Source organism: Perca flavescens, chromosome 21, assembly GCF_004354835.1.
Source record: "Perca flavescens isolate YP-PL-M2 chromosome 21, PFLA_1.0, whole genome shotgun sequence".
Lineage (NCBI taxonomy): Eukaryota > Metazoa > Chordata > Actinopteri > Perciformes > Percidae > Perca > Perca flavescens.
This window is the reverse complement of record NC_041351.1, coordinates 20,886,160-20,904,082: the sequence shown is the minus strand read 5'-3', so window position 1 is coordinate 20,904,082 and position 17,923 is coordinate 20,886,160. Positions and strand designations below refer to the sequence as shown.

Sequence of the window (17,923 nt, the reverse complement as noted above, 5' to 3'; positions counted from 1 at the left end):
TTATTCAGGTGTTGTAATTTGTTGATGTAAGTTACACGCTGGTGGGAAACACACCGAAAGCCTGTTGTATGGGCCTTTTGTGTGGTGTAGGTCAGAGATCATCAACAGGGGGTCTGGGACCCTTAGGGGGTCATTAGAGTCACTGGAGGGGGGACCTCCAAATTATTGTTAATATTTGAAAGTTTTTTTGGTTTGAAAGTTAAAATGTATTCAATCAATCAAACTTTATTTATAGAGCACTTTTCATACATGTAAAATGCAGCACAAAGTGCTTTACAGTTAAAAGCAATTGACCCCCCACCCCCATCACATAAATGCATCCCCAGACACCCACAGACACACACCCACCAACAACACACACCGTCTCATACACACAATAAAACTAACGTGTGACTGGGCACGGAAAAGCTAAGTTAAACAGGTGGGTCTTGAGCCTGCTTGTATTAACATGAATACAACATATTATTAGCAAATATACTGTGAATCCCCATTGATGATAGGCTTACTGGCCTATACGTAAGGTAGTCACTAAGATATCCATCCACAGATCCAGTTCATCCTAAGCATTCACTATGCCACATGTAAGTTTAACATTAAAAGATGATTTTTAAAATCATGCTGGCAATTATTATTTTAATAGCTTAGTATTCTATGCACTAAATAGGTAAAACAAATTTGAATAACCCTGGTGTAGGTAGATTAGAAGTCATACTTTATTTATGTCAATTCACAGTTTCTGTCTTTATTCTTTTCTCTGGTCAGATAATGAGTTTTTCTTTGTGGACAATGATGCCAAGATTTCCAAAGTTGCTCCAGATAGCTGGAAGAAAGTGCCTACAACCACCTTTGTCCTTTTCTTCAGGATCAAATTCTTTGTCAATGACATATCTCTTTTGTAAGTATTTCTCTTTCTCACCGTATTACAAAACGAATGTTACAAAAGGTTGCCTCATGAAGTTGGATCCTTTGAATGCGTGCGGTCTTCTCTATCAGGAACAAACAGACCCGCCACCAGTATTACCTCCAGCTCAGGAGAGACCTTTTGGAGGACAGGCTGTCCTGCCACGAGGAGACGGCGCTGTACCTGGGAGCTCTGGCCCTGCAGGCCGAGTGTGGAGACTGCATGCCTGAGGTTGTGCACCACAAATTTGACCAAAACACGTCAATTCGAAGGAGCCCTCTAAACATGACTTGTTATAACAATAAAAAATCAGCATCTACGGCCAATGGATGGAAATGGTTTCAATCTGTTGTGTTTAGGTGTACGGTAGGAACTACTACCGCCCCGACCAGTATGTCTCCAAGAGCGTGATGGAGAAACGTGCCTTGCCTCACATTCAGGGGGAGCTGCTACGACTTCACACCAAAAACGCCCAGATGCTCACCGACGAATCAGAGCTTGAGTTCCTCAAGGTAGCAAAATACCTAAAATTTGATAATGAAAATTGCAATCGAGTGCTGCTGCAATTAATATCACTCGACGCTTACCACTCTGTATTTGTCACTTCAGGTGTGTCAGCAGTTGCCTGAGTATGGCGTGTTGTTCCACCGTGTGATGCGTGAGAAAAAGCCTTTAGAAGGAGAGATCATCCTCGGGGTTTGTGCCAAAGGAGCCATGGTCTACGAGGTTAGAGATGGCTGCCGATCCACCAGTCAGACTTTCTACTGGAGGGAGACAACAGCGATCTCCTCTAATGTGAGCCCAATGATGATGATTTAAAGAAGATGAACCATCTGTCTATCACCTATGGTTGGTGATAGACGGGCAAAATCAACCAATCAGATCCACGAAGCGTATGAAAATACAACCACAAGCCCGCCCCTGCTGCTGCAGGCAAAGCATAGCTCGTTAGCTCAGCAAGCAAGCAACACGTCGGTAAAGGATATTTGCCGTTTGTGTAACGAGAATTTAGGAATAAAAGGCACTATTTCAGGTTCCCGGACCATATTCCAAAAGAAGGATCCAAGAGAAAAAAAGCATTAGCGAGCGGCTAACAGAATTAGGGCTACCGCTGTCTGAAAATACTGGATAGCTGATTGGATAAACCATCTGTCTATCACCACCTAACCCAACTCAAAACCAACACTGATTGGCCCGGTCGTTTGGCTAACTGCTCCAAATTTTCTCTATCTCAAGATGCCAGACTGATCTGCGAGTGGAAAACTGGAGCTCGCGAGATCAGGACGGTCTCACGAGGCTACCCCAAACCACCCCTTACAATCTCCAACAGAAAACACTGACCAACGTCAGCGTCACTTTGTAACACACGTTAAAATGCTCACCTAGGCTAGCTGCTAGCGTGGCACGCCCTCATACTCTGCTGCTGACTGGCTAGCAGTGCTTACCTAGCAACTGCGCACGTGCAACTCCCAACAAAAATGGAACAGAAGTGAGATGCCTCACTCTGTAGCAAAAACAGAGAGCTCAACACAGGGTGAAAAGAGGAGCTGCAGCAATGTGCAGTACAACAAAAATATGGTGTTTTTTGAAAATTAAACCATGTAAACCTGTTCTGCTATAACCTCTAAATACAATTATGAATCTGAAAATGAGCATAATATGAGCACTTTAATGTATCTTACCATTTAATGGATCTTACCATTTGAAATTTCAATAAATCTTTCCTTCATGTTCCTGCAGAGGTGTAAATTTGTATTAGAAAGCCGGGGCAGCAAGAAGAAGTACACCTTCATCACAGAGAGCTCGAAGATAGCCAAATATCTGTGCAACCTCTGCTCAGCCCAACACAAGTTTAACAATGAGATGAACTCTCGCCAGCTCGGCCACAACCTGGTCTCAGGTCAGTTACTGCACCACTTTTAAAAGCAGGCTAATAACCCTGCTTTTTTTGGCTGCTTTTTTTTCTTATATATTTTACTCTGTATAACTGCACTAAGTTTTTATGTCGCTTTTGTACGAAGCACATTGTGTTACATTGATTTGTATGAAATGTGCTATAGAAATAAAGTTTGATTGATGACAATTGCCAAAGCAAGCTTTTTGATTAGTAGAACTCGTTAAGTATTGTTGCCTTTTTCTGGGGAACTCGGAAGACATTAAAATGATAAAACTGAAACCCAGTCTTGTGGACTGTTAACACTCCTCCATATTTCTTTTTTTTTTTGCCTTTACCTCCAGAGGAGAGCAGTGTGCGTTATGCCGCAGTTTGTCGCTCCCAGAGCAGCCGGCTTAAGTCCTCCTGTTCAGAGACGCCCCAGGATGACAGCGGTCTGAACACGCCTCAGGATGAGTCCCTGAATAAGCTGTGTGATGACGTCACGGCCAGGATCGAGGCCCGCATTAAACAGCAGCGCCTCAATGAGCAGGGGTACTTAGTCATCTAGCAGCTGATGCTAATTTCAGTTCTTCTTCTGCTTCTTCCAAACTACTGCAGCAGCAGAAAAAAAGCACTTCCTGTTCTCAGAGGACAGCATTGTGTAATCACTCTATCACTATTATTACATTGGTTTTCTGTGTTTCTTCTGCAGTACTTGCTCCATCAGTCAGCGCAGCAGCACTTGTATGCGTTCCCCAGCCAGCTCCCAGAGGAGCGGATCTGAAGCACCCTCTGGCTCCCCAGCAGCCAAAGGTATGTTAAGTATACTACTTTTTTTTTTTTTTTTCTGTAACACTTGAAGGTATCTACATAAGAGTGACGTGACACTGTCATGACACAGTCATGACACATGAACCCTATCCCTAACTCTAACTTGTCATGACAAAAACCCAATGACACTTACTAAAAGAAGCGTTGTCATAAATGTTTATGACTTGTTTATAATATTTATGACACGTTCATGACAGTGTCATGTCACTCATATGTAGATACCTTCAAGTAAAGTGTAACCTTTTTTTCTACCTGTTAGCCTATAAAGAAGCAACATCCTTAACAAATTCTCTGCAACTCCATTGCCTAAAGAGCCTAGGAATGCGGGGAACCGGACTTTGGTTTAAAATTTAGAGAAGAGTTTCCGGTAACACTGTATTTGAAGGGGTGTTCATAAGACTGACATGGAACTGTCATAACTATGTCATGACACCTGTCTTGAACATGAAGGAATCTTTATGAATGCAAATGACAGAATACCATTAGGTGTCATTCAGTATATTATGGCACTTTTAATGCAAAGTTGGCATTGTTTGAGACGTCTGTCAACTTGACATAAACCAAGACAACAATCCCTGTGTTATGACAACTTGACATTAACCAAGACATCATTATGTTATTACTTATAAATATGTCATAGAAGGCCCAATTATTAAACTTACAGAAACTATTTAGCTTAATGTGTTACCATTACATTATCATAAGTGGTTGGTTTTTACATTGGCTGTCATGAGACCATTATAATTGTTTCATGAATATTTTCTTTGATCTCAAATAAATTAAAACCACATGGACTTGTCATAAAGATTCCATTAAGTTTAATTACACAGTCAAATGCTTTCATACAGTAATGGTGTCATGAATATTTTCCTTGACCGTATTCCATGTAGTCCATGTAGGCGATTATGAATTATGCTAACTGTCCTGTATATGTAAGTTATATTAAATGTTATAACTCCAGATTGACAACAGGGAATACCGTACCCGGGGGATTTTCAGAGTGATGAACACATAGCTTTACTTGTCGCTCAAGTAACCGCTAACTGCTTCTAACTGTAATTAGCTGCCATTAGCTAGTCAGCTTGGCCTTTTAGCTGTCCTATTAGCTAACGCAGCCTTTGGGTACCTCGGTACTGTATTACCTGTCGTTAAACTGGCCTCTGTTGGTCTCATCACAGCCAATGTCAAAACCAACCACTTGTGACAGTTTAATGTGATGTTAACACATTAGTTTCCCTAAGTTTGATAATTGGGCACATTACGACATATTTATAACAGGTTATCTTGTCTTGCTTAATGACAAGTTGTTATAACACAGACATCAATTTCAATTTTGCATTAAAAGTGTCAAAATGTACCGAATGACTCTTAACGACAGCAGTCATAAACATTCATAAAGAATCCTTCATGTTCATGACAGGTGTCATGTCTGTCTTATGAACACAGCTTCAGATAAAGTTTTACCGAGATGCCGACTGCTGAACTTTTTGTGGCCATCAAATTTCCTCACATATGTGATTTTGTTCCATGAATAATTCAATGCTTGCAGTAGTTGTGAGATGATGCACTTAGGGAATGCCGCTGCTATACGACATGAATGATGGATGATTGATGAACGCATCATTTTGTTTATAGGCGTTTTTTGCCCCCAACGGCGCATACCAGGCAGCGCTGCCTGGTAGGCGCCGGTTGGGAGGCACTGGTTATGGTTAGGGTTAGGGTTAAGATTAAGGTTAGAGTTAGGTGCCTTGAAGGCAGCGGTCGCAGCGCTGCCGGGAAGGAGCAGTTGTGGGCAAAAAACACCATTGAGCCATCATTTTATTCTTTATTTTATAAAAGGACAACACACATCAACACATCAACATTTCTGTAAATGTGCCAGTGTTACCCAGCCGGCTAATTTTCAACTTTTTAGGATGAAGTTACATTTTTAATTGTTGATCCGTTATTCTTTGTGTCTTCCAGAAACCCCAAGAAAACTAGGGTCATCGTCCGAGAGAGAAGTCATATGTGTTACTTTAAAGAAAGACCCAAAGCTTGGCCTGGGTAAGCAAATCACACTTTAAAGCAACACCAAAGCCCTTTTCCTCTTCGGTCCCCCTACAGGTTGGAAGCGGAATTGTTCACTACCGCTGTCATTCGAACTACAGATCCGCTACCCGATCTGGCAAACTTGCATAGTGCGGTTATAGCCGGTAGAGGGCCGCAAAGTGAATGCAGAAGTTCCGTTCACCCTGTTACGAGTTGATGAACCATTGAAACAATTTTGGAAACATTATTTTAAGGCACAAAAGAATCTTTGGTGTTGCTTTAACACACAGCATTTTACATAGAGACACCAAGAGGAATTGTTAAAGGGATACGCCACCGTTTGTTGAAATAGGGCTTATCATGGTCTCCCCTAGCTGTAGATAGGCGGGCCAATCTATATTCCTTTAAGATTTTGATTTAACTGTATAGACGTGCACTGGTCTACCACTTAGGCATGCTTAGGATGCTTTGTAACACCTGCTGTTACTAATGTGATCCATTTAATGTCGTAGTGCACATTTATGCTACTGCATTGGTTTAAATTTGAGTGCATGTGGTTTTCGTAGGGTGATCACAGCACTCACAGCCAAAGACGTGAACAAAGCTCATAGGGATAAATGATGTAGATCATGTAAGCAAGCACTCTGACAGTAGCCACGTAAAGTGGTGAGTAAGTCAGAATCTATTCTTGACACGTCTGTGGTTTGTATTCACACAGGTGTAGTGATAGTCGGAGAAGACGCTGTAGGCCACTATGACTTGGGCATCTTTGTTGCGTCTGTTGTGCCTGGTGGACCTGCTGATAAGGACGGACGCATCCGACCAGGTAGGTAGAATCATTTGGACATTTTTACTTTATCCTTAGCAGCTAACACTGTGTACAAGGTATCACTGAATTTTCACTTTGTTTTCCCATTTAGAAATCAAACTTTTACCAACACCGCAACTAATGCCTTCTGTTTTAAGTGCTTCTAATCATTTTACAAGCGTCAGTGGCATTTATACTTATACTTAAATAGGGGATATCTCATTTTGGTGCAGACTCCTCTAGGGCCACAACTAACGATTATTTTCATTGTCCATTATTTTCTCGATTAATCACTTTATGAGGTTTTTTTAACATTAATATGAGTTCCCCCAGCCTGCCTATGGTCCCCCAGTGGCTAGAAATGGCGATAGGTGTAAACCGAGCCCTGGGTATCCTGCTCTGCCTTTGAGAAAGCTCAGATGGAATCGATCTGGAATCGACAAAACGCAAAGATATTCAGTTAGAGGAGTGAAGAAACTAGAACATATTCACATTTAAGAAGCTGCAATCAGAGAATATTTTTTCTTCATAAAAAAATTAATCTTTACAGACTCCTCATTTATTGTCAAGTATGTGTTTTTCGTTTAAATCCATCCAGCATCACCGGGCGTTTTAAAGAAAATGTATGCAGAGAATCTGTAGTAAAGTGCAAAGGAGGACAGAGAGAGTATATGGGAGGGTGTCAGTGTGGTTTAATCACAGGCCTTTAGGGTCACACGTGGGTTTAGAGGTAGAGGGGAGGGTCTTCAAACTCCACTGTTAGCGGACACCGGGCACTATTTCACTGTGACCTTTGCCTGCAGGTGGTCGACTGATCTCTCTGAACCACGTCAGCCTGGAGGGCGTCACCTTTAGCGAGGCAGCAGAGGTCATGCAGAACAGCCCTGAGGAGGTGCAGCTCATTGTCTCACAGCCAAAAGGTGATCTGTGTGTGTGTGTGTGTGTGTGTGTGTGTGTGTGTGTGTGTGTGTGTGTAATAACACTGTGGTTGTAACCCTTGCCCTTTTTTGTTTTTGGCCTATTCTACTGATGCACCTGTTCTAAATTACTGAAAAAAGATTTCCTTTCTCTTCTTTGTGCTGCTTAGCGCCTTTTCTGTTTTGTTTTTTGCATGGGTGCAGTGGGTTGCTCTTTCTTGTTATGTGCAATATTATGTTGAACATTTTAGTGTGGTTTTATATCATCATCCCACTCGTTTGTCTTTGTACAAAATGTCCGTTTATGTTGACTCATCTTGCTTTTAGGGTGTAAACAAATTCCATCCTCCTTCAGATCCTTCAGAGCTTCAGATCCCTTTGATGCTAAGCACATTATATTTCAAGTGGTAGGACATTTTTAAATGCTAAACAGTATGGTTTCAATTCAGATTCTGATAAATATAAATACGTATTCTTGCCAAGAGTTAGAAGAGAAGATTTTTTTCGCTCTTGTGTTGGTATATTAAATATGAAGCTACCAGCCAGCAGACCTTAGCTTGGCTTAGTTTAGCTTAGCATGAAGACTGGAATAATAACCCTAACCCTAAGTGGGAAACAGGTAACCTTGCTCTGTCAAAATTTTACCAAGTTAAATGTTATATGTTTTTTTTTTATCTGCTCAAAAACTTGGGTGTAACAACTACCACTATCTTTTGTTCAATCTTTGTGCTAAGCTAAGCTAACTGGCTACTGGCTCCAGCATCTTAAGGGGCCAGTATACTAAAAAAAAGTGTGTCAACATTTTCAAAATGTTCTACCTCAGTATTTTGAGGTAAAGCATTAACTGGCTTTGGTTTTATCCACAGTGGGCCTCAGTCCCAACAGCGTGTTGGGAAATTATGAGTCCCAGAGCACACTGATGACGGACGGCCGATCAGGAGACGACAGCTCAGATGAGATCGTTTCGGTCATGATGACGCCAAAGACCAGCAACAGGCTTCACGTCCCCCGAGACGTACGAGTCCTCGGCTCACAGGTAAAATCACGGTGATGGTTTAGCTGTTTTTGTGGCAGTATCTTAATTTAAAAGGGTCATTAAAGGTCCTATGACATGCTGCTTTTTGGATGCTTTTATATAGGCCTTAGTGGTCCCCTAATACTGTATCTGAAGTCTCTTACCCAAAATTCAGCCTTAGTGCAGAGTTACAGCCACTAGAGCCAGTCCCACAATGAGCAAAGAAAGCAGAGAAAGGGGAGGTAACCTTGCTCCTTATGACCTCATAAGGAGAAGATTCCAGATCGGCCCATCTGAGCTTTCATTTTCTCAAAGGCAGAGCAGGATACCCAGGGCTCGGTTTACACCTATCGCCATTTCTAGCCACTGGGGGATGATAAACAGGCTGGGTGAACTCATATTAATGTTAAAAAACCTCCATAAAGTGAAATGTTCATGCCATGGGACCTTTAAGTAAACTACAACCTTTAAGACCCCACATAGAAAGCCAGAATTAATGTTAGCAATAAAAACAGCATACTCTACTTCCGACATAACTATTTTTCTTTATCTAGTGATGGTGATTTTGGACTTGTGACTGTAAATAAGTGTGTGAATGCATGGATCAGTGGGTAGGTGTGTATGCAGTCAGACATACAGAGAGACAGGACTGAAGTGAGGGATGTTTCTGTCTGTTTCAGGATAGCTGCTCTGCGTCTCCCCCTGTAAACTGTGTGAAGCCGAAGGAGATTACTGTGGAGCTCAGAAAGATGTCAGGAAGTCTGGGAATGAGCATCTCTGTGAGTTCATGAAATATTTTGTAGAAGATGTAGTCATGAATGATATTTTGGGCTGAAATGTTGCATTACATCATTTAAAATGACTGATTTTGACAATGTGTGAAATGGCGCCAAAAAGAAAGCAGAAAAAAAATGTCATTACGAGTAGAGTCCCATGATCCTTTCCATGGTGTTCCTAGGGATGTACCCAACTCAGAATTTTATCATTTGAATCGGGTTTGGCTTATTTTTCTTTTTTTTTATAACGTTATTTATCATTTTCACAAATAATACAAATTTGTCCAAAGGACCATTGCATCAACAGTACAGCAGATTCAGCAAATAAAAAGAAAAGTTGAGTGTAACTTATCAAAGGGCACTGAGAATGAAAGTACTCCTTATTAAAGTACACAAGACAAATTATGGTACATGCAAAAAGCAATGGAAATAAGACAGATAAAAATGTTTTTCTTTTAAAAAGGGGGAAAAAAATCAACATTACAAAAGATAAGTCCAGATTTTGTCAAGCTTGTACAGTACAACAGGAGGGTGTACGCCCTTGTACTATAGTAGAGATCTCTTTATTCTGTCCACATACGATAGAAATGGTTGCCATAGTTGGAGAAATTGGAAAAGATCTCTGATCCAGTGAATATGGGATGGTGGAGATACTTGCTCTCAGTTTAGCAATATTAGGCATCTGACTACTAAGGAAGCGAAACATATTTTCATTTTTATTCCTTATTTCATATAGACTACCAAGGGATGTTTTTAGAACTGTTAATCTTCTGAAAAGGTTTGGCGAGTTGTTAAGGGTGACAGCGACGTTCACGTAATATAGTAAACAAACTAAGTTAGTCCTCCGAGCTAATGTGCGCTAACAAGGCTAAGGACCGATCGGAAACGTGCAACATTTTTTGTCAACACTAGATATACAACTAAAGCAAGAGACTATACCATATGGCAGGACAAATCCGGCGCAAAATGACCCTAGGGGTAAATAACACATGTGTACCGAGTCGACCGTTCTCTGGGATTTGTTTTCATGCTAATCGAACCAGTTTTATCGCAAACCGCTGATTAGCTTATAACGCTAGTCATCGGTGCACAGGTAAATTAAAAAGAAATTGCTATTCTATACCACTAACAAGGCTCAAAATAGCGCCACACTTCCACGGTAGCATAATTAGGGTCCCTACATGTAAACCGAAGCATTGAGACTTTGTAAGTGTACAGACAGTTTATTAAAAAGATAGTTTAGAAAGACAGTACCTTTCACCTATACATGCGGACCGCCATCTTGGGAAAACAGTCATGACCAGTCGAACCACAAACTCCGTGCTTTGTTACTGGTTACTGGTTACACGTGTTCGTCGTTCGACTGGTCATGACTGTTTTCCCAAGATGGCGCCATGTATACATGAGCCAGTGTTGTAGTCGAGTCACCAACTGCCGAGTCCGGGTCAAGTCTTGAGTCCCCAGTGTTCGAGTCCAAGTCCGAGTCACCAAAGAGGATTCTGAGTCGAGTCCGAGTCGAGTCACCATGACCTGAGTTGAAGCCAGAGTCGAGTCAAGAGTCCAGAGAATAGCGACTCGAGTCAGACTTGAGTCTGAGTCCGGGACCTGAGTACTCCATCATTGCCTGTTACACATAAAAGTAGTCACTGCTGTGGGCTGTGAACGCTCACTCTGCAGCTACTTCTGGGGACCAAAATATGCATCCAAAAATATTTTGGTTTTACAATGTAAGAGTAGGCCTAAATAGTAAGCAGTGGTGGAAGAAGTATTCAGATCCTTTACTGCAGTAAAAGTACTAATACCACACTGTAAAAAAAAAAACTCTGTTACAAGTGAAAGTATGTAAGTATCATCAGGAAAACGCACTTAAAGGTGCACTATGAGTTCCTGCATGACGTCACTTCTGTTGATGTTCCAAGTAAAAACCAAACAAAACAGAGCAAGCTCGCCCCTCCCCCCACGTTTCCGTAACTGTCGTGACTAACTGTAAATAACGCCCACCCCCTCCCCCAACCATCTTGTCGGTGATTGGCTGGAATGTGGTTTGTTGTATTTTGGTGCACAGCCTGTGCCCCTACTGTTTGTTTGACCTTTATGACCCCTGTGTTGTCTCCCGAGACCGGGCTTTTTCACAGTGGATTCAGGGGGGCAGGCAGCTAGCGGATCAAGGAGAGATGCCTACGATTTGAGACAAAAATGAAATCATGCTGAAACCATGCAGGAACTCATAGTGCACCTTTAATGTATTAAAAGCAAAAGCAATCAAAGCAGAAAAAAATCCTCACATTTTAGAAACTGGAAACGATCAAAACGGTTCTGTGTTTAATCGGCTAATCATTTCAGCTGGTCTCGTACGTCTATACATTGTTGGGTAGTTTAATTCATTTTTTAAACTACATGTGTTTTGTATGCAAACATTCTTAATGTGTAAAGTAACTAGAAACTAAAGCTGTCAGATGAATGTAGTGGAGTAAAAAGTACAGTATTTCTCGTGGAGAAAAAATGTCATGGAGTAGAAGCACAAAGTGGAATGAAAAGAAAAGACTAAAGTAAGAGTAAAGTACAAGTAGCTTCAATTTGTACTTAAGTACAGTACGTGAGTAAATGTACTTAGTTACATTCCACCACAGAAAGTTTAATTAAAACCATTAAATGGAATGAACAGTTAGGGTAATTAGTATAGCAACTAATCTCCAGCAGTAGGTCACAAAGTCTGCTCTACACAATCTGATCTGACAAGATTAATAGAGGATGACAGAGGTCAGCCCATGTTACGTCACACTGATCATCGCTACTTTGAACAGAGCTGCTACAAATAGTGAAACCATTTCTTTGCACACTGTTTTACCGCCTACATCAGAATATCTGATATATTCAGAACAGGGCTGAACAATTTTGGGCGGGGGGGGAATGTAATTGCAATTGTTCTGCCAGATATTGCAATTACGATTTGATTTGCGATTAAAAAAAAAGTTTAGCAAAAGTTCAATATCCCCAGTGTAACAGATAAAACTGTCATGGTGCATAATAACATAAGACACCATCAAAACTGCTCAATATTCTTATGCAAGGATGAAAACACATACATACATAAACATATATATACACACACATATATATATATATATATATATATATATATATATATATATATATATATATATATATTGTACATGTAAGATATGAATTGCCAGAAATAAGTGTTTTTCTTTTAATAAGCATGGAACATTGAACCTGTGATATGTAACATTATTCCAGTATTTATCTTATGAAATAACAGTAAATATAATAAAAAAAAATTTGAAACCAAATGTTACACCAAACATTCAACTGAATATTTACATTTGATTATTCACGGTCTTCACGATGGGCTATAGTTGCATTCTTTAAAATCGCAATTTCAATTTGAAAATGATTCACCGTTTAGCCCTAGTTCAGACTGAAAGCTGTTGTCACTGATTGTCATCAGGGTGGTATCAACACAAACCTTCCGAATGGAGGAATCTACATAAGAAGCCTTGTCCCGGGAGGGCCAGCTGAGAGAGACGGACGTTTACATGCAGGTATTACAGCTAAATATCACATCCAACAGTGCTTAGGCCTTATGCACCTATGGAGAGCAGTCTTTTCCAACTGGTTTTAATAAATGGTGTGTTTTGTCATTCGAAGCTTCCCCAGTGAGGCCATTTATTGATTTTTCACAGAACCCAGCGTCTTTTACCAATTTCTGAATTTGATTGTGAGACGGCCCTGAGCAACCTGAGCACTGGATTATTGGAGGTTTAGAGTCCATCCATCTAGAATGAAAAAGGCTTTATGTGTTGTTTATATAAAGGCTCAGTAATTCTTCCAGTCATACAGTACAAACAATGAGTAGCATATTACACATTACATTCAGGAATTGAACATAGGAAAACAGGAAAAAACACAACGTAGGGTTGAATTATGGTACGTTTTTTTTTTTTTTTTTTTTTTTTAGCTCAACAAAATAAAAGCACAAAGCAAATCATTTTTTCATGGCATGGTTTTATGTCGGTTAGCCTAACAGCTAGTTTGATTTGCATTGAGAGATGATCTTATGTAAAGTACCCCATGCCAATCTCTAGGTATGGTGAAGGGTATGTGATGATGTGATGCTATTTTAATTCCAAAGGCCAAGGGAACTTTATCAGGATGCATAGTATCCTGGATCCATGAAATAACTGGCCTTTAAAAATAAAAATCTGCCTGCCTCTATGGGAATTTAACATAGGGGTGTACTTACTTTTGTTGCCAGCAGTTTAGACATTAATGGCTGTGTGTTTAGTTATTTTGAGGGGACAGCACATTTACAGTGTTATACAAGCTGTACAATTAATACTTGTTATACATGGTAGCAAAGTGTAATTTCTTCAGTGTTGTCCCATTAAAAGATATAATGAATGTATTAAAATCTGAGGGGTGTACTCACTTTTGTGAGATACTGTATATATAGGCGCCCTCTCTACCAACTGAACTATCTGGGCGCCCACACAGCAAATCATTTAATGTCACACTTTAGATTATTATTTTTCAGCATCTTCCCCAGAGCCATAACAGCTCCCTAAATGGACAAACTGTTGTCAACACTGTGTCACTGAAAGTCAACACTCATTAAGATTGGGAAAATCCGCTGTGTAGATTTTGGCATTTAGCTGATTCTTTCAAGAGAGAAAGATTGATATCACAAGCCAGAAATAGGAAAGCAAAAAAACGATCTGATGTAGCAAAAACCTGACCTCAACCTTCAACCCAAATCTAACACTAACTGAAAGAAGTAGATGATGTAAATATAAGTGATTAAAATATAATGAATCAGTTTGTTTTAGGGATAGACCAATTATCGGCCATGGACGATTATTGGGCTGTTCTTGGGCAGTTTGCAAATTATCTGTAAGTTTCTAATGTATTAAATAATTGCTTAAAAGGTACACTGTGTAGTGTTTTATGTATTTTATTAGCTAAAATCAATGTCTTCATTCATAAATATGTCATCATTGGTGTAAAATTAACTCTGCCAATGATCTGACTTATCCTCGTAAGCGAATTTCTTATCTGTATTATCTGTATTTACATTGGACGGGCAAGTCCAAGGAGGCTTCCATGTCTTTCCGCCATTTTGAAAAAACATAACTATAATTGCTGAGAGGGACATAAAGCACTAGCCTAACTGTCTAGCTAATCCACAATGCGTTTTTGTTCAGAGCTAGCGTCACGTGACTGAAACCAGGCTGAAATTCCTACACAGTGTACCTTTTAAGCATTTAAATAAAGTTTTGTGTTGGAGTTCGTAACGTTCCAAAATCTTAATTTTGACTTAACGGTTTTCATTTTCACTGTAAATGCATATCGGTTCCAAATATGGGTTTCATTAACTGCTAATAATCAGTATTGGCCTTGAAAAACCAATATCGGTCAATCCCTACTTTGTTTATCCGTCTCAAACCTTCTCTGTTACAGGTTACAGACTGCTGGAGTTGGATGGGATCAGCCTTCAGGACTTCACCTACCAGCAGGCCGTGGAGTGTCTGAGTAAAACTGGGGAGGTAAAGGACTACATGTGACTGATGTTGTATTATGACAAGACCATAAGAGACCAATGGTTTATAATTATATATGTAACGGTACACTGAAGACACTCTTTCAGTTCATACCCCAGGTTAGATTCAGATTCAGAAAACGTTAGGTTACACTTTACTTGAAGGTATCTACATAAGAGTGACATGACACTGTCACTAACATGTCATAAACATTATAAAGTCATAAACGTTTATGACATAATGCTTCTTTTAGTAAGTGTCATTTGGTTTTTGTCATGATAAGTTATTGTTTGGGTTCATGTGTCATGACAGTGTCATGTGTCATGACAGTGTCATAGATACCTTCAGGAAAAGGGTTACCAAACATTATTGTCTGCCATGACAGAAAAACGTCATAGGCCTCAATTTACAGTGGAAAAACAAAGCTCTGGCAGTAAACATACAAAGCTTATAAAATAATTTACACAGGCTAAACAATGAATACAATGTATGTGTGCAAAGTGACAGAGTATGAGTGGGTCATTACTTTTTATTTAAGATGTTTATGGCAGCGGTAGTCTATATCCTGGACGTTCCACTTCCGGGATTGCTCCGTTGCCGACGGAAATTCTGCCAGATTTTATTCATCTAGGCCGGATGTCCGTTGCCTTGGGTTTCCTTTGTGTTGGCATTCTAAACTCCAGTGGATTTCTGAGGACTGTGGTTAACTGCTCCTCCGATCTCTGCAGGGTAAATCCAGACAGCTAGCTAGACTAGCTGTCCAATCTGAGTTTTCTGTTGCACGACTAAAACAACCTTTGAACGTGCACGTGTTCCACTAAAACAAGTTCCCTTTTTTTTGCAGTGGCGCCGTCGCTCCGAACGGCACTTAGCGCCGCCCAAGACGATTGTGATTGGTTTAAAGAAATGCCAATAAACCAGTTTTTCTCCCATTCCGGAATGCTGTGTGGACTAGCCAGACCCTCCTCCAGAGCGCTGTGGAGGAAGGTCTGGCAAAGCGAGACTATGGCATTTGGAATTAAGGATTGTTTTTCTCAGCTAGAGGGACTTCATAGCGGCGGAGTCACGGTTCGGTGCTAGCTCGGTACAGGGAGGATTTCTTTTGAACAGACAGTAATGCAAGGGTCAAATCCTCTTGCTGGTGACTGAGGTAGCATTTGCATTTACGTATTATTACATGCTTATGTGCTCCATCTCCTTCCTAAAATTTGATCTCTGGTTTGTCTTCCTCCTGATCAATATTCTTGTCGTTCCCTCCCGTCTTCTCTAGGAGGTAACCCTGGTTGTGGAGAAACAGGTGAGGAAACTCCCCAGGGTTTCTCTAGTCGCAGACAACATCAGCTGTGAATCCAATCAGAGCATCAGTCCAGCTACCAGCCGGCTAAGGGTCAACAGCTGTTCGACCATTACTACTGCTGCAAACGCCATCTCTGACCAGCCCAGGGACTACAGCTTTGTCACTGACGGTAGGAAACCTCAGTGTCCGGGGCTGGGACCATATGCTTTTGTCCCGATTGGATTTTTTTCACGATACATGGGTGCCGATTAGATTTGTATTGCGATTGTCGTTCATTGTGATTCTAGAAGTATTGCGATTCCAACGTATTGAGTATTGCGATTTTCGGTAACACTTTACTTGAAGGTATCTACATAAGAGTGACATGGCACTGTCATGAACACATGACACTGTCATGACACATGAACCCTAACCCTAACCATAACTTGTCTTGACAAAAACCGAATGACACTTACTAAAAGAAGCGTTATGTTATAAACGTTTATGACTTGTTTATAATGTTTATGACACGTTCATGACAGTGTCATGTCACTCTTATGTAGATACCTTCAAGTAAAGTGTAACCCGATTTTCTTTTCCTTTTTTAGCAAAAAAAAGTTGACTAATACGCTTTTAGAGACAATATATCATGAGACATTTCTAAGAACTAATTGTTTTCTAAAAATAATGCACATCACATGTCATGTCATTCAGTGCGACATTTTTTTCATTTGTAAAGAAGAACATAACATGGATTTTCTGCATTTTCTGCTTTTGGTCTGTTTTGCTGGAGAGAGATATGATGTAGTCGCCGTCGGCGGTAGCATGTAAACAGAAAATATTTAGGTGAATCAGGGAATTTTTTTTTATGGAATTGGTAAAAAGAATATGAAAAATATTGATTCTGGGGGAAAGAATCTTTTTTAAAAATCGTCGCAAGAAAAATCACTATGCATACAAGAATACATTTTTTTCCCCCACCCCTATTGTTTAGGTTTAGACCAATGGACTTTTGATTTAAAGGTGCAGTAGGTAAGACTAACTTTCTGTCATATTTGCTGAAACTGTCCCTATGTTCCAGTACAACTACATAAAGCAGGTAATTAAAAAAAAAAATCAGGCTCCTCTGGCACCACCTAAAGTATGTAGTGCGATTTGCAAAAATCCACCGCTCCCTGTTCAGATGCACCAATCAGGGCCTGTGTGTCAGTCACTGCTCATGCACACGCATTCATTCTCCCTTTTTGGGGTGGAGGGGCTTAGGAGACCGTTTGGGCTTTAGCAGAAAGGGGGGAGGGACTGAGAAGTTGTCGATGTTGACATTGTTTGGCTAAGTCCTGGATCTTCACAATCCTACCTACGGCACCTTTAAGTGAAACAAAATACATACTGTATAAGTGCCTGGAGAAACTAAGAAAGCCCAGGATCTCTTTCTGGGAACCCATACTGAATACAAATGGATCAGTCTGCAGTTCCCTCACAGAGACAGAACATTATGTCACAAAAATCTACAGAGGAAGAACCTGCGTGAGAGAGCCTGTCAACTCTAAGCTGTTTTGTGCATTAATAGCCAGGTTACTCTGGTTGCTTCAAGGTGAATCTTCACACTCTTCGTTCTGATCTTCCTTATTGACTGTGACCTTCATCTTCTTATCCCCCCCCGCCACCGGCCTCCTTTATCCTTTAGCCTGTCCTATATCTGTCGGTTCATATCTCTCCTCTTTACTCTCACATGTTTTAACTAGAGCTGTCAATAGATACACATATTTCATTTATCATCGCATATCAATTAATTCATATTAATGGCATAATTGTCCATAGTTAATTGCGATGAATTAATCACATGTTTTTATCTGTTCAAAATGTACCTTAAAATGATATATGCCAAGTGTTTATTCTCTTTTTAACATGGGAGTGGACAAATACGCCTGCTT

General features: G+C 40.3%; 1 protein-coding gene across 3 annotated transcripts in view; it reads left to right on the top strand.

Annotated features, from left to right (window-relative positions):
- Nucleotides 1-17,923, top strand: part of frmpd2 (FERM and PDZ domain containing 2) — a 38,830-nt gene that overhangs the window by 10,186 nt on the left and 10,721 nt on the right. For all 3 annotated transcript variants that reach the window (XM_028568068.1, XM_028568066.1, XM_028568067.1), the window contains exons 11-25: nucleotides 763-895; nucleotides 994-1,132; nucleotides 1,261-1,413; nucleotides 1,511-1,696; nucleotides 2,642-2,801; nucleotides 3,140-3,329; nucleotides 3,490-3,590; nucleotides 5,574-5,654; nucleotides 6,358-6,465; nucleotides 7,251-7,367; nucleotides 8,231-8,400; nucleotides 9,060-9,158; nucleotides 12,625-12,718; nucleotides 14,634-14,719; nucleotides 15,984-16,179. In XM_028568068.1, the coding sequence (XP_028423869.1) occupies nucleotides 763-895; nucleotides 994-1,132; nucleotides 1,261-1,413; nucleotides 1,511-1,696; nucleotides 2,642-2,801; nucleotides 3,140-3,329; nucleotides 3,490-3,590; nucleotides 5,574-5,654; nucleotides 6,358-6,465; nucleotides 7,251-7,367; nucleotides 8,231-8,400; nucleotides 9,060-9,158; nucleotides 12,625-12,718; nucleotides 14,634-14,719; nucleotides 15,984-16,179 (2,013 nt within the window). The remainder of the gene's footprint in view (nucleotides 1-762; nucleotides 896-993; nucleotides 1,133-1,260; nucleotides 1,414-1,510; nucleotides 1,697-2,641; nucleotides 2,802-3,139; nucleotides 3,330-3,489; nucleotides 3,591-5,573; nucleotides 5,655-6,357; nucleotides 6,466-7,250; nucleotides 7,368-8,230; nucleotides 8,401-9,059; nucleotides 9,159-12,624; nucleotides 12,719-14,633; nucleotides 14,720-15,983; nucleotides 16,180-17,923) is intronic.